Below are 23,211 nucleotides of genomic sequence, written 5' to 3' on the forward strand. Positions count from 1 at the left end.
CCCGAAGCTCACATCCAGAAGACTGCAGTTGGGCTAAGGTGCCAAATTATTATTTTTAATAAATACAGTATTTGTTTTTTTAAATGTGGCGAAATACACATGACATAAAGTTTACCATCTTAACCACTTTTTTTTTTTTTGTCTTTTGTCTTTTTTCCGTGTCCGGCAACGGATCGCAACCCTCAGTGTCGCCCCCGTACCGGACCGGGGACCGGCAACGGGATTGCAACCCTCGGTGTTGCTCCCGTGCCCCGCGCAGCCAGTGAGCGGGAACCGGTCCGTATGTGGGATCCGAACCCTCGGACGGGAGCGCCGCCGCGCTTCCCAAGTGACGCACTTATCCAGTGCGCCACCGGGCCAGCCCCATCTTAACCACTTTTAAGTGTGCGGTGCAGTGGCATTGTGCAACCATCGGCACCATCCATCTCCAGGACTCTTTTCGTCTTCCCTGACAGAAACTCCACGTCCATCGAACCCTCGCTCCCCATTCCCCCTGCCCCTGCCCCTCACACCCACCACTCTACTTCCTGTCTCTATGGAGTTGACCACTCTTATTGCACTCAACATAATGTCCTCAAGGCTCATCCATGTTGTAGCACGTGTCAGAATTTCCTCCCTTTTTAAGGCTGAATAATATTCCATTGTATGTGTACACTCCGTTTTGTTAATCCATCCATCCATTGGTGGACCCTAGGGTTGCTTCCACATTTTAACTATTGTGAATAAAGCTGCTATAAATATGGATGTAACAAATATCTATTGAAGATGCTGTTCTTTTCTCCCAATGCATTATGTAACAGTTTATTACAATACAGATTATTATTAGTGATAGACAACTATTTTAAAGTATGTTAAATTTTTGCAAATCAAATATTTTAAAATACACTGACTAGGAAGTTTTTATCTCCATTCTCTGCAGGAATTCTGTGGTGCACCCTTTTATAAATGAAAAATAAATCTCTTACAAAACTAATTCTGAATTCCAGATTTATGTTTGGTTGTAAATTTAGAGTCTTTATATAAGATCTCTTCATGTAACTATTTCAAGAGAAATTTTTTGAGTGCCCACCCTGCCAGGAACATCAATTATCTTATTTAACCCCCCCCAAATAAAGTGGGATCTATTATCACCACTACAGAAGGAAGATGTGTAGTCACTCTGCTGTGATAAACCACAAAGCCCCTGCTTGTTTCCAGATACCTCTGAACAAATCACTTCTTAACAGCATGCCACAGCCTTTGTCTGCATCTGGTTTCACGTGTCCGTGTTGGCCTTCAGACAATAGCCTTAGGGCTTTTTCCTTCCACAGGGACTTCCACACATTTGCTCCATGCTCTTTTTAGTTTTGGAGGCTGGGAAGTCCATGGTCCAGAAAACACACCTGGTGAGGGCTTTCTTCTGGGTGGGAACTTTCTACAGGGTCCCGTGGTGACCAGGGTATCACATGGTGAGAATGGTCTGAGCCTGATGCAGCTTTTGATTATTCTGTACGTATAACCAGAAGTGCGATTGCTGGATCATATGGTAATTAAAAAAATTTTTTTGAGGAACTGCCACACTGTTTTCTATAGTGACTGTTGCCAAATCCTTATCTTAACTCTTCAGTCCACTTTGAGCTGCTATAACAGAATACCACAGTCTGGGTAATTTATAATGAATAGAAATTTATTTCTTGCAGTCTGGAGGCTGGGAAATCCAAGATCAAGGTGTTGGCAACTGGTGAGGGCTTCTTGCTGCATCCTCACATAACAGAAGGCAGAGGGCAAGAGAGCAGGGAGGGCCCCATTCCATTAATGAGGAAGGAGTGTTCGTGGTGTAGTCATGTCATAAAGGCCCTACCTCTTAATACCATCACATTAGCAATATCTGAATTTTGGCTTTTCTTTTTTTGTGTTTTTTGGGCAGCTGGCCAGTACAGGCATTGAACTCCGGACCTTGGTGTCATTAGCACCATGCTCTTACCAACTGAGCTAACCAGCCAGTGCCCAACACCTGAATTTTGGAGGGCACACTTTCAAGCCATAGAGCACCACCCATCTCTTGGGAACACATTTTTTTCAGACAAGCCCTGATTAGCCGCTTGATCTCGATTACCTGGCCTGGCCTTCTCAAGACTCAGTGTCACTCTCTGGTGCCTGGCCTTTCATTCTGTGCTTGCTGCTGTCCTCTCCACCCATGCTGCTGTCCCCACACTCAGAGGCTGTTCGCTGCCCAGGGGTTCTCACCTCAACACCCAGCCTGTCCTTGCAGCAGCTGCCGCCAGTCTCTCTCCGCGGGTCTCCCCGTGCTCAGCCTGGGGTGGGGGGCTGGGGTCCGCCCAACTTTGGGGAGAAACAGTCAGCATGGCTTATAGCCAAGGAAGAGCTGGGAGGTTAGGAAGTTTCTGTACAGTTTTGTTCACTTGGAAAATGTATTGATTGTTTCGATTGCACATTTCGATTTCTGATAAACAGGACAGAATAACTGATGGTATATGGGAAGCGGAGTTGGGGGACTAACCCCACAGCACCGTGACCTGGACCTTGTGACTTGTGCTGTTTCTCCAGCTGCAGGATTATACTCCTGTTTGCTTAGTGAAGATTTAAACTGAACAGATGGTCGTGCTTCTGTAGATTTGGTTTCTGGAATATTCTGAACTTTTGTAGCCTGTGAGGGTTTTTCTCTCCTAAGCAAAAGTAAGAGTGCACCTTGGTTCCACAGGGTGTTGACTAACTCAGGCGGTCTGTGCGGGTCTCTGAGTCTCAGGACTTCTCCCAGTCCCTGCTCTGTGGGAGCTGGTGCCATGGACTCCCCATCAGGTGCTGGAGGTGGAGGCCTCACGGGGAGCCCTGCCCGATCCTGCCTCCCAGGCCACAGAAGAGGCTGATTCTCTCTCACCATGTGCACGCTGACCACAGCCGGGTCAAATTCCCCAACTCCAGCCTCAAAAAGTACAGTCTAACAACTGACAGACAGGGATGGAGGAATAGTCGTGGCCAGTGAGCCCGAGGAGCGGGTAGGGGTTAATGGGAAGCTGTCCCCCCACAAGGTGCTTATCATCCCCTGGAGATCCTGGGGGTCCTGGGCTGTTGTCAGGACAGGAGCTGGCCCCACCCCCTGATGAGATACTGCACAGCTGCTAAGAGCCCCGCATATGTGGCATGGGGGCAGAGAGCCCAGACTACCCCCTTATTTTGTCCACAGCCATAGGCCAGCAGGCAAGGCTAGGTAACATTCACTGTAGGAATTTGAGGGAAAACAGAAAAACACCTGCAGAGCTAGGATAGAAACCACCTGCAATCCCACCAGCCAGACAGAAGCACTCCCAGCGTTCTGGTGTTTCCTTCTGTCTTTTTTCTACATATGCAGGCAGACAGACAGACAGACAGAGGATGTGGACGCTGTAGTGCATCTTGTCTGTTTCTGCCCACCCCTGGCCAGCACCGCCTCTTTCCAGGCCCTTACTGCATCATGCCTGGATCTGTTTCACTCATCGAGGTCTGACCTGAGCTCCCGAGAAGGATGCCAAGGCACAGTCTCATGGTGGACTCTGGCTCTGTGTGGCTTGCGAGCTGCAGGCTGAGGGTCACTGCTCGATCTCATTCTTCAGGAGCCCCCAGGGCTGAGCATCACCCGGGACCATGGCAGAGCTCCCAGAGGATGCCGCTGCATTCTAGGGGAGAGGCTGAGCAATCTTCCCCGTGTGGGCAAAGCTTTGTCCCTTCTGGGCACCAGGAATGCTTTTTTGGGGTGGATGGTAAGTTGGCCTATGGCCTATTGGACTGCTGTCCGGCCAATGCCACACTGCCAGGCGGGGAGGGGGATGCAGCAGACAGAGGCCAGAGCCAGGTGCTGCCTGCTTGCAAAGGAGCACCTGGTGACCACAGGATGATGGCCAATGGCCCACGAATCATCTCTGGCACACACCTCGTCTGAGATGAATGGTGCTCCCATGAGTCAACCTCCTTCCTGCTGGCTTGTTGACAGAACAAGCAGCTCGTAAGGCAAGAGGGAAATGCCTGGGTTAGATGTCACCTGCGCTTAGGGTGTTGGCTTTAGGCTGAGAAGCAGATCTTTTCCTAGTGTTTCAAACACACACTTGACGGTCTGCCCCCAATATTCATGTGACTCTGATTTTACTCCACGCACAATATAAAAACAAGCCTTACATTTTTTTACTTACAAAAAGCAGCAGATTATCCAAAATACATAAATAACTCTTACAACTCAATGATAAAAAGACAAATAACCCAGTTTCAAACTGGTCAAAGAATTTGAATAAACATTTCTCCAAAGAAGATGTAGAAGCATTAAGTAAGCACATGAAAAGTTGTCTAGCATCAACCTTCATTAGCGAAAGGCACATCAAAACCACACTCTCTAGGACAGCAAGAAAAAAAACCCAAAAAACGAGGACGTGGAGAAGTTGGAACCCTCATACATTGCTGGTGGGAATGTAAAATAGGGCAGCCTCTCTGGAAAACCACCTCAATGTTCCTCGGAAAGTTAAACATGGAGTTACCATTTGACCTGGAGATTTCACCCTTAGCTATATACCAAGAGAGTTGAAAACATGTGTCCATGCAAAACTTGTACCCAAGTGTTCCTAGCACCACTATTCATAATAGCCAACCCAAGTGTCTATCAATTGATGAATGGATAAACAAAATGTGGAATATCTATGCAATGGGATATTATTTGTCCACAGAAGAATGAAGTACTGATATACGCTATGGTATGGTTGACCCTTGAAAACATGTTCAGCGAAAGAAACCAGATAGATGAGACCATATATTGTGTGATCTCATTTATATGAAATATCCTGAATAGGTTTATCTGTAGAGACAGAGAGTGGGTTAGTGGTTCCCCAAGGCTGGGGTTAGTTAATGGAAAGTGACTGCTAATGGGTACAGGTTTCTTTTTGGGGTAATGAGAAAGTTCTAAAATTTAATAGTAGGGTGGGTTGGTTGTGCAATCTTATGAACACACTAGAAATTACTGAATTGCACATTTTCAAATGGTAAATTTTATGGTGTGTGAATTATAATGAGTTTCATGAATTTTTAATTTTATGGTGTGTGAATTACCTTCAATAAAGAAGTGGCAGGAGTATATGTGAGGATAATTAAAAGAATTTAGTCTAAGCATTTTTTCAGGGGAGACCAATTTCGATTAAAAAAATAAAAAATAAAAAAAGTCCTCCTTTATGGTTCTGTTTCCCCATCTGCAAAATGGAGGTGGCCATTCCACTCCCAGAGCTGCTCAAGGACCAGCCACTGTGGTGAGGGAAGCTGACCCGAGCCCATGGACGGGACTCTCCTCTCCCCAAATATTCTTATTCTCCCCAGAATAAGGGTTGCCTCTGTGCACATGACATCTTCCCCCACTGTCTCCTGTGATCCTTGTAACAACTTGAGGGGAAGGTTCTAGCAAACTTCTGTTGATAGGAAATGTGGATGGGCTGGGACAAGTGGGCAGGAGCTGGACTTGGTCAAGGCGCTGTCCTTCACCAGCCGGTGACCCCATCCCAATGCTCAGGTTCCACTCCCTATCTGCAAAGTGACGGTCCTGTTGGGCCAAGGGGGCCGCTTTGGTGTGACATGAGCCACCCTCTCCGCACTTGGGGGTGTTGGGCAGGCCATGGAACCTCTGTTTCCCCACCTGTAACTGGGGTAATGACGGTAACTCCGGCCTTGAAGGTATCAGGTGGGGGATACCTAGAGCCAGGGCACTAGAGCCAGGGCAAACAGCATGCTACATACATAGATGTGTCAAAGTGATGTGTGGTGTATGTGAACTGCCTGCTGTGGGGCCAGAGTTCACTAGACAGGCTTCTATCGCCTTCTCCTTCCTTGTGCATTTCCCACCCCTTGGGCTAGATCTCAGGACCCCGGGAACCTTGTGGCAGTCGTAACCTTTCTCCCTCGAGGCTCTGGGCCTGGGCAGGGAGTGACCCCCAGCAGGCTGGACTCCAAATGTAGCTCCCACTCTGGGCTTCCCTGAGGTTTTCCCTTGCTTGTTAGGGCCTTTCCCTCAGCCTGGCAGAGGGCCTTCTTGCAGATCTGGGGAGAGCTTTCACAGAGGTGGTTTGGGTCCCCCCTCCTCTCCCCTAACCCAGTGCAGAAGGGAGGAGAATTTGGATAGGGGGTGGGTAGATGCCACGGAGCTCTCTGATGAGGTGATCTGCAAAGGGCAAGGACCCACCTAATGTCTAGGACCATTTAGGATTATGCAATTGAAGGGAACCCTTCACGTCTGATTGCTCTGTGAGGGAGGTGCCTGGCCCAGTCCTGAAGCCACCAGAGCCAGGGAGAGAATCTGGAAGTTGTTATGTGGAGGCTTCTGGAGCCTTCTGGGCTGAGCTGGAAGACAGCTCCTCCCCTGCAGGAACAGCTAGACACTGACCTGCATGCAAGAGGTGACCCTGACTTCTGGCACCCTCAGATGTCTGAGCATATAGAGAGGGAGTCTCAATAGGTACAGGGGCCCGGACGACCCTGCACACTCATGCCTCACCCAAAGGCCATGGCAGGAGACACTGACCTACTCCCATACCAAAGAGGCACAAGCTATTGAGGATGTCCCTGAATTTAGGGTGCTCCAGGAAAAGGAGGGAGTGAGTAGCTGTGAGGGCAGAGAGGACTCCTGTGGAAGAAAGAGAGGAAGGGCCTGAGGGGCTGAGAGTTAAGAGTTGATGATTTGAAGGGTTAAGGGGCTGAGAGTCTGAGAGTATGAAGATTGAGGGTCTGTGGTTATGAGATTTGAAGGGTTGAGGGGCAGAGGGCTGTGGGGCTGAGGATTGAGAGATTGAAGATCTGAGGGGCTGAGGGCTGAGGGGATGTGGGGGCTGGGGGAGCTGGGAGGATTGGAGATGAGGGGTCCGAGGGTCTGGCAGGGATGGGCATGGCTGGAGAAGGGCTCAGCCTGCTAGAGTGGAGGTGGTATTCACCTTGGCCTCCCTCTTGGTGGCTTTCCAAGAAACCCCAGACTCAGGCCCTGCTCCCTGATGTTGGGAGGTACTGGCTGCTGGGCCAGGTCTCTCCATGGCTCCTCTGCAGATGTAGCTCCCACTGCCTTAGACATATACACCCAGCACCCTATAGTGCTAGCAGCTAGGACAGTGTCAGCCCCAGGCCATGGCTGTCTGGCAGCACACCCATGATGGCCCTCAGGCTGCTCTGTGCCTCGGGGGGTGCTTTACCCCAGCTTTGCCCAAAGATGACCCTGGGACCCCAAGCCTTCCCCTGTGGCCCACTAGAAACAGGCACGAGCCACACAGGGCACAGATGCAGTGTCTTTATTGCGCAGTGTTTGGGCAGGGGCGGACAAGTCCTTGGCCAGCAGGGTGACCAGGGCCAGATGCGAGGACCTGGTGTGAGGCCAGGGGCTGTGGCTCAGTGGCTCGGCCAGAGGAGGGTGAAGGTACCGCGGCTACAGAGGAAATCAGGCTCTGGTTGCTCTGGCCGGGGCTCCACTGAGATGAGGCGCCGGGCCCCACGCTGGCTCAGCGGGATGCAGTCGGAGACACGGACCTCCAGGGCTCGTCCCTCCCTGCAGCAGGAGGGGGGTCAGAGCAGCAGGGGGTGTGTAGCCCCATGTCCCCACAGCTGCCCAGGCTGGACTCCGCCCCTCCACCTGGACTCACCCCTGGCAGTGTGCAGCCAGCACGCCCACCAGCTCCCCGATGCGGTTGTCCAGTGGTGGCCGGGAGCGGTGCAGACACACCACGAGGTCATCCCGGCCCCGGGCGTGCAGCACCACCAGCTGGTCCTGCCCACTGGTCACGCTCAGCCCAGTCACCTGAGCGGGAGCTCTGGATCAGGGTGTGGCAGGCCCCCGACCTGAACCCCAGCCCACACCTCCCCGGGGCACTCCCCAGGAAGCCTCTCCTGAACCCTGCCCTGGGCCAGTGCAGCTTCCCCAGGGCCCAGCAATCCCCCCAGTGCCCCTTCCTTCCCTTTCTGGTCCTTGCTGACAAAGGGGAGGCTTGGGCAGGGCGTCGCGCAATAGGATTTCTGCCATGATGAAACGTTCTAGATCCTTGCTGTCCAACGCAGCAGCCCCTGCTCACCTGTGGCTACTGAGCACTTGAATGTGCTACTGTGGCTGAGGGGCTGAGGTTTCAGTTTCACTTCACTTTACTGACATTGAAATCGCCACACTGGCTTACACCTGCTGTGTCAGACAGTGCAGCACCAACAGCCCCTTCTACTCTGACTGTCATAAGACCCCAAAACCATGGGACACCCAGAGGTCACCCAGCCTTCATCCCTGCCCCAGCTGCTCCTTGTCCCATGGGGAAGAGAATTCCTGGGAACAAGGATTCCTGGGACGTGAGGGAGTAAGCAGCCCACAAAGCCTGGCAGAAGGTGTGAGAGCAGTGGGGACAGGGAAGCAGCCGATCACAGTGGTGGGGACATGGGTCTGTTTTCACACTCAGGTAGAAGAACCCCAGACAGCACAGGTAGGGAAAGGGGCCATTTGGCTTGGGCCAGAGCATGAGAGTGTGGGGACGACAAGGTAGCTGTGCCAGCAGGGCTTGCAGAGCTGCACCCTTCACCCCGTGGGCTATGGGAAGTCCCTGCAGGGCTTTCAGCAGGGCTACCACCACCAGCTGAGGTTTAGGCAGCTCTAGGCCATCACAGGTAGTCAGGAGGGGAGGAGACTGAGGCAGGGTCCCCCACCCGGCAGTGTCCCTTGAGGATGTTCCACATGCTGTCCCCTGCCGGCAATGCTCACCGTGTCAAGGGGCACAGCCCGCATCACACGGTACTGCCGGCCTGGCTCCAGCTTGTACAGGTGCCGGTCTGTGAGCAGGAGGGCCCGGTCCCGGCTCTTGTGGAAGCGGTTCACCTGCAGGAGAGCTGTCTGAGCCCAGGCTGCTGCTGCCCAGTCACCTGTCCAGGCCCCAGGCTGTGGCCGTCCCTACCGCTTACCCTTCCTGGGGCCCTTCCTCACTGACCGGGCTGGAGCTGACGGTTCCTGAAGTTTCAAGAGCAACTGGCCTGGGCTAGGGCTGCCTCTGCTCTCTACAGATCCCTTCCCACCCACTGTATCCCTCGAAGTGCCCCTGCACCAGCTCCTAACCTTGCGAACATGGCTAGAAAAGAGCACAGCCCCGAAGCCGTCCTTCTCCCGAAGAGCCTTCAGTCGCTGAATGAACAAGCCTGAGGCCGTGGGGTTGTCAGTGGCCTGAGGACAGATGGTGGGGAGAGGGGCTGCTTGGGGTGGGCTTCTGTGAGGGCTGAGGACACACAGTCCTCTTGCTCTGACATTCTAGGCCATGTCTGTGCACTGCCCAGCACACCCACCCCCACCAACCGCCACTCCTCAAGTCCCAGGCCTGGACTTGTGTAGCTCTGGTGACAGTCCCCCAGGGAGGCAGGGCCCAGGTGGTGATGTGGCCCCTCCCCACAGAAGCTGCCAACTGGATGAGCCTCTAGCACCCTGAGCTTTCATCCCTGAAGAACAGGGCCAGGGACACCAAACTCACAGAAGCCACGTGAAGAATAAGGGAGAGATGGCAGGTGTGGGACTGGGGGCTTTACTTGAGAACATGGTGGGGGGGCACTTGTACCTGAGAACATGGGGAAAGGGGAGACAGCTGTACCTGAGAACACGGGGGCATAGCTGTACCTGAGAACATGGGGGGGGCAGCTGTACCTGAGAACATGGGGGGACAGCTGTACCTGAGAACATGGAGGGGACAGCTGTACCTGAGAACACAGGGGGGGCACAGCTGTACCTGAGAACATGGGGGGACAGCTGTACCTGAGAACACAGCGGGGACAGCTGTACCTGAGAACACAGGCGGGGGCACAGCTGTACCTGAGAACACAGGCGGGGGCACAGCTGTACCTGATATATAGAGGTGGGGGAATGTGCAGGAGTCAGGGCTGCTCAGTGAACACCATGACAGCAGGGCCAGATGAAAACCTTTCAACCCCAGGGATGAAAACTTTAGGGAGATTGGTGGGGGCTCAGGAGCACAGTCACAGGATGGACAACACCAGGCCCAGGAGAGGATGGCTGAGGAGACTCAGGCACAGTGTCAGCCGTGAGCCCTCCTGGCAGTCTGGTCCCCCACAGCCCTGCACCTGCCCAGTACTCACGGAGGACAAGTAGTCTCGGGCCCAGGCCCGCCGGCACCCCCAGTCCTGACGCAGCCCCTGCAGGGCCCCCATGGCGGCCACCTTGGCCTTGATCTGGGCCATGTCTGAAGGTGGGATGTTTTTCACCAGCTGCTGGGCCCGCCACCTAGGAGAGGGCTGCAGTCAGATGGCATGTCTCCCATGGCCCCTTCCCTACAGGACAGAGCCAAGCCCTCAGCCTGGGGCTGCTGCCCAGCACTCGCCCCTGGAAGGTGGCCTCAATACCTGCAGCCACCCAGCACCCTCCCACTCGGAGCACACTATTTGCTCTGTCCCCCTCGTCCTGGAGAACTACTCAGCCTTTAAGGCCCTGCTCAGATGCAGAGTCCTCTGCACGGCAGCCCCAACTGGCCATCCTCACCCTGCAGGCTGTAGCCCTGGACCTTGAATGGCCAGCACAGCTCCAGGGATGGTCAGGGCTCTGCCGCCACCCATGGTGGCACAGCCCCCATCTTCCTGCTTATCAAGGGGGCTGGTGTGTCTCCTAGCTGGGTGCCTTGGAGCTGGGATAACAGGTTCAGGTGTTTAGTGGATGTTGGCTGAAAGGAAAAAGTGGCAAACTGGGTGCAGTACCTGCAGAAGAGTGTGTGGCACGTGTCCTGGAAAGGCTGCAGCACAGTGGGGGGTGGCGGCCACTCAAGGTCACGGCCATAGAGTGGGGGCTGACGCACAGACTGGAATCGGCGCTGCAGCTCCGCCAGGTGAGCCCGCACCTTGTGCCTCCGGAACCAGCGCATGATGGTGTAGATGGCCCGCAGCCGCCGGCAGCGCCACCTTGCCAAGGTGCCCCGCCACGCCTGGGCAGGCCAGGTAGGATGGGACACATGGTCAGGCCAGCCAGACCCTGGCCTCCCAACCCCAATTCTCACTTTAAGTCTTTCCTGAGCACCCCCTGTTTGTCTCTAGGAATGCTGACCCACCCCCTGGCTGGGGGTTGGTTCCTGGGTGGGCATGTGGCCAGAGAGGCCAGGTGAGCCCTGCCCAAAGCCTGCAGATTCTTAGGAAAGAGCTGCTCACTTGTTCTAGGCTTTTGAAGCTGGTACCTGGGACCACTGGGGACCCTCAGCACCCCTAGGCAGAAAGTTCATATGAGAAGAGAGGTGGGGCCAGATGGAGGTGCTTTCCCACCTCCCAGGGCACCTGCCAACAAGTCTATCCGGAATCAACCTGGTGTAGATTTAATCTCCAACTCCCGGGAGACCCCAAGACGCAGGGATACCTCAAGAATGCCACCATCAAAGCCCAACTGGAAACCCGACAAAGCAGGCAGCCCAGGCACCCACAGATTATAACAGACTGAAGCCATCAATAGCAGCGTATGGACCAAGGATGCCATTGTGAGAAGGTGGGGGCAGTCTGAGGATCGAGTGGCAGTGGCAGCAGCATACAGTGCAAATTTTCTACACTGGGACAGTGGTGCTGGGGCCACGTGCTTCAAACAAAGGGGACACGGTGGCAGCCACCGATGCAGAGTGTGATCATTGATTTTTAGAAGATGTAATGGGTAATGATGGGACATTGCGGACATTTGAATATGGCCCACATATTAGCTATTCAGGTATGCATGTTATTATTTTATCAGGGTTAGGTTTCTTAAGTGTTCTAGTGTTACCGTGGTTATAAAGGAGAATGTCCTTATTCTTAGGACATGCATGCAGAGGTATTTAGGGGTGTCATGACTTCATTTAATTCAGGAAAAAATATAAATAGATACGTGTATGGATGCATGTATATGGAGAGAGATGAGAGAGCGAGAAAGACAGAGACAGAGAAGGAGAGACAGAGAAAGGGAGGAAAGGGGAAAGGAAGGATAGAAAGAAGGAAAGGAGGGAGGGAGGGAAGCCAGATTTCTAAAAACTTAGAGCATTTGGATCCACCTGGACCTGAAGCTGGCAGCCACAGGACTCTGGTGCCTCAACTGCCTCTGTACTCTTTGCTTAAATCAGTTTCAATCCTGGCTTGTCTCCATCAAGTGTGCTTGTGGCCCCTGTGGTGGGTCACCCCCGCTCCACACACACACCTTCTGCAGCAGCAGCACTATGATGGGAATGAGGCGGGCTCTGCTCTGCTCCAGTGTGACCAGCGTCCGGGGCGAGCGGATGAACAGCTTGCTGTGGCCGAAGGCTACATCCCCCTGCAGCCCATGCTGCTCCAGGAGGGCACTCACGGCCGCCTTGTCAGAGCCCAGCAGGTGGTTGGGCCACGTGTACTCACAGGTCATCTTGTACCTGTCACCACAGGACAGGGCAGTGGGGGTTGGGCCTTGGGGAGTGGGTGTGGAGCTTGCCCCTGGGGAGATGACAGGGGTGCTGAGAGTCCCAGGGGGACCGAAATCCTCTTGGTACATTCCTGGAGCACCTACGACACCCTTGTGCACAAGGGTCCCCCACATGTGTGTCCTCACACACATGTCCTCCCTCATGTGCTCACACACATGGCCACACAGACATTTCCGTGTCTAAGGCCAGCAGCATGGTGCCTCCCACTTGCATCTATGCTTGCAAAGCACTGTTTAGGGATCCTCAGGTCCTACCACTCGGACTTCACATGGGGACTGCAGCCCATGAGTGGTGGGCATCGGCTGCCAGTACCTGAGCAAGAATCGAGGGTAGGGCTGGCGGGAAGCGAAGCCGGCTCTGCGGACCCTCACGTTCTCCAGCAGCCCCAGATATGCGACCTGGTGGCGACAGTGGTCCTCGTCCAGCTTCCTAGGCACCTTGTCTTCGTTGGGCTTGATGCAGCGGACGTAGAAGGGCTCCTGGGGGGACAGAGGGAACTGGGCAGGGGCTTTGGGGCGGGCCCCACCCGACCCCCACCCCCCCACACCCACCCCCCCCAACCCACCCCCCCCCCCCAAAGCCAGAGGCTTCCATGAACCCCCATGGGCCCAGAGTCAAGTTCTAAGCCAGGGGAGCAGGAGCAGGCCTCACCCCCTGTCTGCCTGTCCTCTCTCCTTCCAAGAGGGACTGCCACCTCTGCATGTTCTACTGTTTAACCGCCCTGCCGTGTCCCCCTCAGCTGGGCATGAAGCTCCACAAGAAAGCTAGTGCCAGTTTCTGTCCCTGTGGCCCCAGCTGCCAGAGGAAGCCCCAGATCTCAGCAGGGTCTCCCCCAGCCCCTCCAAGAGACAAGGCAGGAGGGGAAGGTCGGTTCGAATCCTGCTGTGTGCTCAGTGACTGACCCAGCCTCAGCCCAGCCCCTGGATCCCTCTTCTCCCACCTGTGCAGTGGGAGGGGTCCCCTGCTGGGGAAGATGCTGCCCACACAGATGGGAATGACCCCCATGATGTGCAGAGGTGGTTGGGGGCACTCAGGGCACAGAGAGAAGAATCCAGAAGGGCTGGGGTGGGGGTGGGGCAACATACCTTGGAGGCCAGGTTCTCCACCAGGGCCACCATGGAGTTCTTGAAGAGTGTGCCAGCTGTCAGGGGGCGCTTGGTCACCTCTGTGATGTCCTGCTGCCCATCCGGCCACATGGCCCGCAGGGTGGGGTCTGTGCTGCAGATATAGGCCATATGCCCAGCCGCCCTCTGGGAGAAAAGCCCCACCCGTAGCTGCCTGGCCATAGCCTTGAGCCTCAGGCTGCCCACTTGTCAGGGGGGTCACACTCCAGAGTCCCTGACCCTCCAGCGCCCACACATCCCGTGAGCCATGCTCACCTGTTATACAGCAGTCGCTTGAAGTCCTGGAAGAGGAAGTCTCTGTTCTTGTCAATGAAGCCCTCCACAGAGTACCTGCCACAGGCCGGGCCGGTGAGAGAGGAGCAAGGGCCAGGCTGCTGTACCCCCCAGAAAGCCCCCCACCCTCCTCCCACCTGCCTCTGTCCTCATAGGTCAGCCTCCCCTCCTCCCTGCTGCCACTGGTTCCTCTCCTTCCCCCCCCACACCTGCTTTCTCTTTCATCACCTAAGATTCCCTCCCACAGGAGAAGTTTCTCTCCTGGAAGATGAATCACACGGTTAAGCCCTCAGCTCTGCAGCCAAGTGTCCTAGAACTAAGTCCCAGCTCTACCACGTGCATGCTGTGTGACCTTGGATAAGCTGCTCAACCTCTCTGTGCCTTGATGTACATGCAATGCGTGGAAGAGTGCCTACTGAGTTTTTTTTTTTTTTTTTCCTTTTTGTCTTTTTTCGTGTCCGGCAATGGACCACAACCCTCAGTGTTGCGCCCGTACCGGACCGGGACCGGCAACGGGATCGCAACCCTCGGTGCTGCGCCCGCCCCTTGCTCAGCCAGTGAGCGGGAACCGGTCTGTATGTGGGATCCGAACCCTTGGCGGGAGCGCCGCCGCGCTCCCAAGCGGCGCACTGTAGCAGTGCGCCACCGGGCCGGCCCTGAGTTTTGATAAATATCACCAACTGCAATTATGACCGAGAACTCCTGAGTCTTAAGTCTATTTTAATCTTGTAGGCACTGAGAACCTCAGAATCACTGCCTCCTTCTCGGACCGCTCAAGGGCTCCGTGCCAAATCTTGGCTCCACCTGCAGCACCTGTGAAGGCTGAGGGCATGACTTTTGTGAAACGGATCTGACATCTGGCAGCTTCATCTACTCTACTTCCTCTCCTTATGAAGTTCACATTAGACACTTGTACCTCTCTTTGAGTCACCTCAAATCTGCTTTGGGATGAGGGGATGAGGGGAGCAACATGTAAATTAACAATCATCATGACAATCTCTGCAGGACACCCTGGGCCTTTGTACTCAGATTGTGGTTGGAGGACCACAGTGAGGCCTCGCTGCGAGCTTGTTAGAAATGCAGAATCTTGGCCCCCTCCCCCCCACCTTGCTAAACTGCAGCTCTCCCCGCACCCAGATGCTGTTATGGGGTAGGGCCCAGACATGGGTATTTTTTAAAAGTCCCTAAATAAATGCAGCCAGGGTTAAGCTCCGCTATCCTCAAAACCCCATTTCCTGCTCTTCACATGTGAATCTGGTGAAGGGCATGTTTTCAACATCTTAAAGAGGCGGGGGTGACAGAGGGGCAAGAACATTGTGTTTCCCAGTCACTCCCCTGGAGCTTTCCTGCCCCTTGACACATGCAATGTGGCCTGGTGGGGAACAGGGACATGGGTGGGCAGGGGTCCTTACGTGACGTCCCCTGCATAGTGCTTGATCCGGAAGTCTCGGCCAAACTCCATGGTCTTGTCTGTGGGGCAGAGCTGTGGGGACAAGCTGAGGTCACGCACAGAAGGCATGTGTGGGGGGTCTGTGTGAGGGGACAGTCCTGTGTCCACTCTGCCCAGGCAGAGGAAGGAGGCCCCCCCAGTGACGACAATGGCACCAAAGTGGGGTACTTGGTGGGGACCAGGCAGCCTGGTGCCTGCAGGGCATGCCCTATCAGCCCACCACGCTGGCGTGGGACAGCTGGGGGCACCTGGCGGCTGGTGTAGTGTGGGTGGTGACGGTGGTGGGTGTCCAGGGTCTGCAGGAAGATGCGGTCGGTGATGGTGCCTGCGGTGCTGCAGGCTTCATCTAGCACGGCCAGGATGCCGCGGTGTGGCCGCTCCACCAGGTCCACAATGGTGGCGTTATTGAAGTACTCCACCTGGGCAGAGGCGGCCGGCAGGGAGGCTCAGCACCTGCCAGGCCCGCCGGGGCCGCGCCCCATGTACGCTTCTGATGCTCCCTCCATGCCCCACCTGCCCACCCCTTCTGTCCCAGCCCCGAGTGCCCCTCCAGGTGACAGCCGGCTCTCACGCTCTGCCAGGTGATGCCCTCGCGCTCATACTCCTCCTGCTCCTGCTTCAGGATGAGCTGGATGAAGAGCTGCTGCAGCTTCTCGTTGCAGTAGTTGATGCAGAACTGCTCGAAGCTGGGGGTGGATGCGGGGGGCTTCAGAGGGACTCACTCCTGGAGGAGCGAGTGGTAATGGTGCCTGCCTCACCCTGAACGTCTCCCTGGCCATTCCTTGAGGGGTCTGGTGTCAGACCCCCATGGCTTCCCAGTGGATGATGCATCCCTGCCCTGGGCTGCTCCTTTGCCCCACCCTGACCTCTGGCATGCACGTTTTGCAGTGGACTTGGGAATCACAGCCAGGAACTTGAGCCCTGCAATTTTCCCTTCCATCAGGATATCACGGGTCAGGGTGGCATGAGCCCTGGGGCCCAGGGGTCAGCTGGGAGAACTCAGACACTGCTGCTTCCCAGCCCCAGCTGAGCTTTCTGGGACTGTGGTGGGGGGTCAGAGGTGGGGACTGTTGCGCAGGGCACTCACCTGTTGACAGGAAACACCTCAAAGCCATAGATGTCTAGCACGCCGATGACCGTGTCCTTGCCATCATGCCGAGGGTCCCGGCCCCGGGCTTCCATGATGCTGTTGATTCTGTCCACTACCCACTCAAACAGCCGCTGGTACACTGCCTGGGGATGAGAACACACTGCTTCCTGCTGCCTGTGCCCTGGCTCCCCCATGAATGCCTCCTGGGTTTCCCTCCCTCTGCCCACCTACATGTACCTTGGCACAGGCATCCCTGGCATAGCTGGCCTCGGCTGCGGTGTGGCCCTTCTCTATGAGCTCCCTGCCTCCTGAAGCCACCGTGCGAGCCAGCAGGGAGCGGAGCACGAGGTCCCGGGGTGTGGCTGTCAGCTCAGCCACGTGGTTCACCAGTGCCTCCTCGACCACCCTCAGGTTTCCCTTCTGCAGCCCGCCCTCCTCCATCTCCACAAACTCGATGTTTCCCTGTTGATGGGAAAGTCACGAACAGTCCAGGGTCCATTGGGACAGGAGCCTTTGGACAGGGAGGAGGAAGGGAGGCAGGGGACATGGATGTAGTGGAGCTCAACTTCTGCTCAGACCAACATGGTCAGCTGGTCACCATGGGCCACAGACACAGCCAGAGATTGGGGGCAGGGGGTGGGCAGGAGCACGCCAGAGCCTTTGCCTCACGTCAGAATGATTCTAGAACGACCCCATTGCATCCTCCCGGCAGCCAGAGGAGCTCTTTCCTACTCACTCATTGAGCCCCCAGAGAGAACCAAGGCTGAGAGGTGCTGAGTGATGTGCCCAAAGCCGTACAGCCCATCTGCACGGTGCTCATCTGTTACTGCACCTACCTGGCTGCCCTGGCCCCTAAGAGCAGCTCTCTACCAAACACTGATGGAAACATCGCCCATGAGGACATCGCAGCCCAGTCTCCCCCTCCTCCTGGGGCAGTCCCATCCAGGAAACCCCCGTGGGGAGGTGGCCCTCCCATGACCTCCTAGCCAGGCTCACCAGGTGCAATATGGCAGCCAGGATGCGATGCACAGACTCCACCTCCTCAGGACTGAAGCCGATAACCCGCATGGCTTCAGTCACTGCCTGGTGGCTCCTTTCATCACTGTCCAAGGCCTGGGGAAGAAGAGGTTCACCACCCCAGGGCCACTATGAGCTCAGGGCACCTGACTCTCTGAACTCCGATTCCTCCATTCCAGACACCTGCTCACCCCTGTCCCCGCGCTGACACCCGATTCCTTTATCTCACACACCTGCTCACCCCTGTCCCCGCGCTGACACCCGATTCCTTTATCTCACACACCTGCTCACCCCTGCACCCTGTCCCCACGCTGATCCATTTTCTCTCTACCCTGAGTGCCCTCTGCACTCACCTGAGCTGTTCACACCACCCTGGCCTGTGCTGGTCACTGCCCATTTGCTGCCACCATTCCCAGGACCCTGAACCAAAGCCTGATTTGAGCCCGGTGTCCCTCACACTCACATTGCGCATACTTGCGTTGAGTCCGGCTCCCTGGCGCGTGAAATTATATAGAGCAGGGTTTCTCTCCAAGTGCAGTCCTTGCAGTTCCTCATCCTCACTGCCCCTCAGCAACTAGAGTACACAGAAACCCCTTAGTTAGGCGATTAAGTTCTAAAATGCCCCCTGAACCCCCACCCATTCCTACACAGGCAGGATGACACAGACACAGGCTTTCTTCCAGCGCTGAACAAACACAGGGGAAGTTCAGACACTATGGACATTTCCTATGTGCCAGTGAGCTCCCAGTTCAGGGGCTCAGAAATGGAGGAGAATCTCCTGCACTCCAAAGAGTTCCACTTAAGGGAGAAGCTCAGAGGCCTTGGAGACACTGTCCATGTGACAAGGAGCTCAGACTTCAGTGGAGAGCTCAGATCAATGAACACAATTTCATGCCCCAGGCAGCTCACTTTAAAGGGAAGCACAGAGTCCTCGAGGCACTGCTTGTGAGCCATGGCACTCCTCTTCAGTGGGAACTCAGAGTTCACAGAGACAGTGCCTGTGTCCCAGGGAGTTCACACTATAAGAGGAACTCAGAGCCCCTGGAAACACTCCTCATACTCAGAGTTCACGGAGACATTGCTTGTGTCCCATGGAGCTCAAGTTGGTGGAGACACCGCCCATGTCCCATAGAGCTCCACTTAAGTGGGGAGCTCGTCCACAAGGCACTGCCCGTGTTCCAAGCAGCTCCCACCTCGGTGGAGAGCTCAGAGCAATGAACACAATTCTGTGTCGCAGGGGAGCTCTTCTTCTGAGCAGGAGCTCAGAGTCCCTGGAGACACTGCCCATGTCCCAGGGAGTTCCCACCTTAGGGGGAGCTCATAATTCGTGGAGGCACTGCCTGTGTCCCAGGGAGTTCCCTTCAGTGGGAGCTCAAGTCCATAGACATGCTGCCTGTGTCCCAGGGAGTTTTCTTCAGTGGGAGCTGAGTCCCTGGAGACATTGTCTGGTCTCTCATAGCTCCCATTTCTTAGGTTCTCAGATAGTGGGGACAGCTCCACTCCTGTTTCCTGTTAGCTCCCACCCTCTCTGTGTGGGGCGAGGAGTGACGATTGCGGTGGGTGTGGTGGGGAAGAGGACGATGGCCTGGGACTGGTGGAGTAGGTGCTGGGGGGGAATTGGGGTGATGAGAGAGGGGTTGCACATAGGCCCAGGCTGCTGCCCTCCCCTCTCCCCCTCATTGCCCCTCCTTGTGCCTGCAGCAGCTCACCTGGTAGAAGGCATGGAAGTTCCTTTCGCCCACGTGCTGCTTGAGGACCCGAGACTGAGAAGAGAGGGGCAGCTGGATTCTGGCCTGGGAAGGGGTCCACCCCTAGGGCTTTATCTGAGTGTTCCCAGGTACAGAGCAGGCAGGGGGTCAGAAGGCCTGGGTCTCAGGGACACTGAGGCCCAGAGAAGCCCTCTGCAAGAGCCCAGCCTTCCTAAACTGTGATGTCAGGGCCAGTATGTTCCCAGCCCCCTAGGGTCCCCAGGCCTTGGAAGGGTCTCAGCCAGGATGCCCCATGGGGTCTCCTCAGCCCATTTGTCCACCTTTTCCAGCAGGTAACTGTGGATGTGTCCCCCGACAGGGTCTCCCTTAAAGTCGAAGTTGATGTCCATGTACTTGCCGAAGCGACTGGAGTTGTGGTTGCGGTTGGTGCGGGCATTGCCAAAGGCCTCCAGCACGCAGGTGGACTTGAGCAGCACGTCCTTGACCCTGTGGACACAGAGGGGCCAGGGGCTCAAGGCAAAGACCCCCCATCCTGGGAACAGTGTCGTGCTGCTAAGCCTTCCCCATAGACACCACAGCATCTCGGGATGGGTGGAGAAGCTGGCTGAGAGGGAGCTGAGGCCAGGCCTCCCAGTGCTTACCCTGGGGCCCTGCGAGGGCCGCTTCACCTCTGAGATGCTGGGAAGTGTATTTGCCAGACTGGCTTGTGCTTGACTTGGTCTTTGCCACACTGAGCCCAGGACAGGCCCTCGGCAGATGCTGCTGTCTTTGTTTCTCATGGTCACCTCATCTCCCTCCCAGACCTCAGCAGCCTTGGGAGGAGGGGCTGGTCTGACCCTTCCCCAGGACCTCTAGCTGCAGCGGTGGGCAGCAGGGCCAACCACATGTGCTCAGCAACTGACATCACTGGCCCCCTCTGAACCCCACAGCACCTGGCACCTCACACCTCGACAGGAAGAGATGACACAGGGAGCTTCTTCCACAGGCCCCGAGGGTGAGTGTGGCAGTCAGCTCTGATTTCCTGGTTGCCGTATTCCACATCCCCGCCTGGCCTGTTTCTCAGGCTCTCATGCACTCCGCCGAAGGCCACCCACTGTCCTCCTGTGAGCCATTTCAGGTGTCCCTAGGCCCTGCTACACCCCACCCCCCAGCTGCAGCCCGTGCCCCTTGCTGGGTCTTGTCCCACCTCACTTGAGAGGTCCTGGGCATGAGCCAGCCACGTCCCACCCCTGAGTGTGTTGGGGGAGTTATCCGGAGCCTTCCTGATGGACAAGCCCCCTGAAGGAGGCCTGCACTGGGCTCCAGTCCTCATCTCCTGCTTCTGGGTGCCAGGCCCTTCCCCAGCACCTAGGTCCCTGGCTTTCCACGGCCCAGGCCCTACACCTTGCCGCTCACCTCTCCACCTCAGCCCTCTGGCTGGGGTTGGTGATGGCCGCGATATACTGCATGATGTGCTTGCTGGCTTCTGTCTTCCCTGCCCCACTCTCCCCTGCCGGAAAGACAGATGACAGAATTAGCGAGCCTGCGCCCCTTAGTCCAGCTCCCTGTCCCCAACCAAACCCCCAGGCTGGAGCGATGGGGGTTTCTGGGGCTCTAATCACGGCTCACCACAAGGCTGGGGACCTGGACGCAGGAACAAGTACCTGAGATGACGATGCAGGTGTCCCTGGACCGGCGCTTCATTGCCTTGTAGGCAGCATTGGCCACAGCGTAGAGGTGGGGCGGCCGCTCATAGAGCTCGCGGCCCTGGTACTTGGTGATGACCTTGGGCCCATACAGAGGCAACTCCTGGTAGGGGTTCACAGACACCAGCACCTCGCCAATGTAGGTATAGATGCGGCCTGTCTCGAACCTGGACACAGCAGGGCCAGGCTTCAGGACCTGGGCACAGGCCTCTTGCTGTAGCCACATTGTGGGGAGGGCATCAGGACCCTGGTAGGCCAGTGCTCCCACCTGAGGGGCTGAGAGCAGAGGAGGAAGGGCCCAGCACTCTCCCTGCAGCCACTCAGAGTCTGCCCCCACTGTGGCATAGAGTTTGGGGTTCACGTTGTTCTCCACAGGGGTCCTGAGTTTACAGCAATCATAACCCATTTTACCAAGGCAACCAATTTGCCCAAGACCGCCCTGGGCATGGCAGAGTCAGGGCTGGCTTCTGTGGTGGGCCCCGCAGGGCAGGTGGGGAGTAGGGCTGAAAGAAAGGGGCTGGGCTGGGAATGGAGGGAGGGGTCTTTGCGGTTTCCTGAGTCTAGCCCTGGGCAGGAACCCGGAGACAGAAGGCCCACGGCCATGGCCAGCAGCTGCGCTCCTCCCCCAGCACACCCTCAGACTTCTTGACCCTTCCCTTCACAAAGCCAGTTGCCAGTGGGGGCCTGTGTCAGTCCCTCTCTTGACCTTTCTGAAGCCTGGGAGGAGGACTGGCTGGCCTGCTCCTCAGGCCCTACTCCTTCAGTGTGTGGGATCCGCCCTTCCTGGGCGGCAGCCCTGCCCTCAGGTTCCTCTTCTGCCACCACCTCTGACATGGGTGTTCCCCGGCTCAGCTCTTGCCCTTGTACAAGCTGCATGGTCTGGACTGGTCAGCCACCTCTCCGGGCTCACTACTGTCATCATGAACACAGAGCTGACAGTGCCCGTCTCATGTGGTCGTCTTCATGAAAATGGGATAACGTGCACACAATGCTCACTCCTTTCCTGTCTAGCTCTCTTCTCGGTGAACACAGAGCTGACAGTGCCCGTCTCATGTGGTCGTTTTCATGAAAATGGGATAACGTGCACACAATGCTCACTCCTTTCCTGTCTAGCTCTCTTCTCGGGTCAGGCCCTTGGCCTCTTGACTTCTGGGGATCCTTAGTGGGGTCCCCAAGCTCAATCAGGGAGCTTCCCGAGCACACAGCAGGCCGCCTTCGCCCCTCCCTGGGAGTCTGGTTATGAAATCCAGCTGCCTGCATGGCCACCCTGACGTGCCATGCCCTTGCCTCCTGGACTCCTCTCTGTCCTCTGTCCACCCTCAAGGGCAAATTGGGCTCTGATGTTATTTTTTCTACCAGCCATGTTCTGTGACACCCCACGCATCCCCTGAGTGTCATCTCAACCTGGTGAGATTGTTTGAACACCAGGGTGGGTCCTGCCCACTTCAGAGTCCCCAAAGCTCAGGCCGGGCCCCACCCATGAGGTACAGTGAGGGAGCATCAACCAGCTGGGAAGGGCTTGGAAGGAGAGCGCAGCCCCTGGACCCAGTGCCTGGAGCCTGTCTGTCACAGCGGGATTGTGCTCTGGCACTGCCCAGCAGGAAGGAAGGGGCAAAAGTCACCTGGACTGTGTGGGAGGTTGGGTGGGGCAGTGCCAGCCCTAACTCTCCAGCTGTAACAGGGACGGTCGCTTCCTGGTCTTCCACCGTGTCCCTGGGGAAATGCTTTGAGGTGCTCAATTCAGCTGAGCATGGCCTGGGTAGGTGGGTGCCACTGCCCTCTCCCCTGCTGATGGAGACCAGAGGCTTCCCTGTTTCCCAAGGGCCTCTGCGAGGCTAAGGGCTGGGGGGGCCATGGAGGAGGGGAGCCCAGTGCCCCTGGCCAGGGGTCTACCTGAGTTGCAGGTTCTTCATGAAGTCCTCCATGGTCACTTGGTCCAAAAGCACAAAGTCGGGTTTGCCATACTCAGGGCCTTCTTCATCCTCCATCCTGCAGCTGGAAACACCCAGGCCAGGTTGCCCTGGCCTTCTCGTGCCGCAGCAGGAGGGCGGAGGGGAGGGGAGGTATGGGGCAGGCTCAGCTCCCCTGTCAGCCTCCTCCAGGGCTGCAGAAAAGTAGGAAGTGGGTTCTGGCCCTGGGAGGGGCTGCCCTCCCCTCTGAGATGCTCTGAGCCCACTTCCTGTTCCCTGCACCTCACAGGGAGGCTGTGCTTAACGGTCTATCCTACCCGTTTGCATGCCAGGGCCCGGGGCTGAGGCTGGATGCCAGCCCCTCCCCTCTGGAGGGCTCCTGGCTAGCCTCCTTTGGAAGCTCCCATACATCCCCAAACAGTAGGCAAGACTCTGTGGGCTGGTTTCCACCCCTGGCTGCATGTTAGAGTCACCTGTGTGACTTTAAAGGGAGATTTCTTGACATGGTTGTGGTTCCCCACTGTATGTGTCTGTCAACTCAGA

General features: G+C 56.2%; 1 protein-coding gene across 1 annotated transcript; it reads right to left on the bottom strand.

Moving 5' to 3' along the window:
- Positions 1 to 7,261: 7,261 nt before the first annotated feature.
- Positions 7,262 to 22,875, bottom strand: MYO1G (myosin IG). The gene is made up of 22 exons (XM_008571779.1): positions 22,652 to 22,875; positions 20,717 to 20,925; positions 20,469 to 20,562; positions 19,394 to 19,559; positions 19,074 to 19,127; positions 17,828 to 17,938; positions 17,344 to 17,460; positions 16,585 to 16,809; positions 16,345 to 16,490; positions 15,829 to 15,943; positions 15,506 to 15,676; positions 15,220 to 15,290; positions 13,790 to 13,864; positions 13,496 to 13,628; positions 12,723 to 12,889; positions 12,152 to 12,359; positions 10,705 to 10,928; positions 10,093 to 10,237; positions 9,068 to 9,172; positions 8,720 to 8,833; positions 7,626 to 7,780; positions 7,262 to 7,531 (listed from the first exon to the last, which is right to left on the bottom strand). The coding sequence occupies exons 1-22, from the start codon at positions 22,744 to 22,746 to the stop codon at positions 7,375 to 7,377; spliced, it is 3,057 nt and encodes a 1,018-aa protein (XP_008570001.1). The 5' UTR covers positions 22,747 to 22,875; the 3' UTR covers positions 7,262 to 7,374.
- Positions 22,876 to 23,211: the final 336 nt, after the last annotated feature.

This window comes from Galeopterus variegatus, unplaced genomic scaffold (assembly GCF_000696425.1).
Source record: "Galeopterus variegatus unplaced genomic scaffold, G_variegatus-3.0.2 Scaffold718, whole genome shotgun sequence".
NCBI classification, from domain to species: Eukaryota; Metazoa; Chordata; class Mammalia; order Dermoptera; family Cynocephalidae; genus Galeopterus; species Galeopterus variegatus.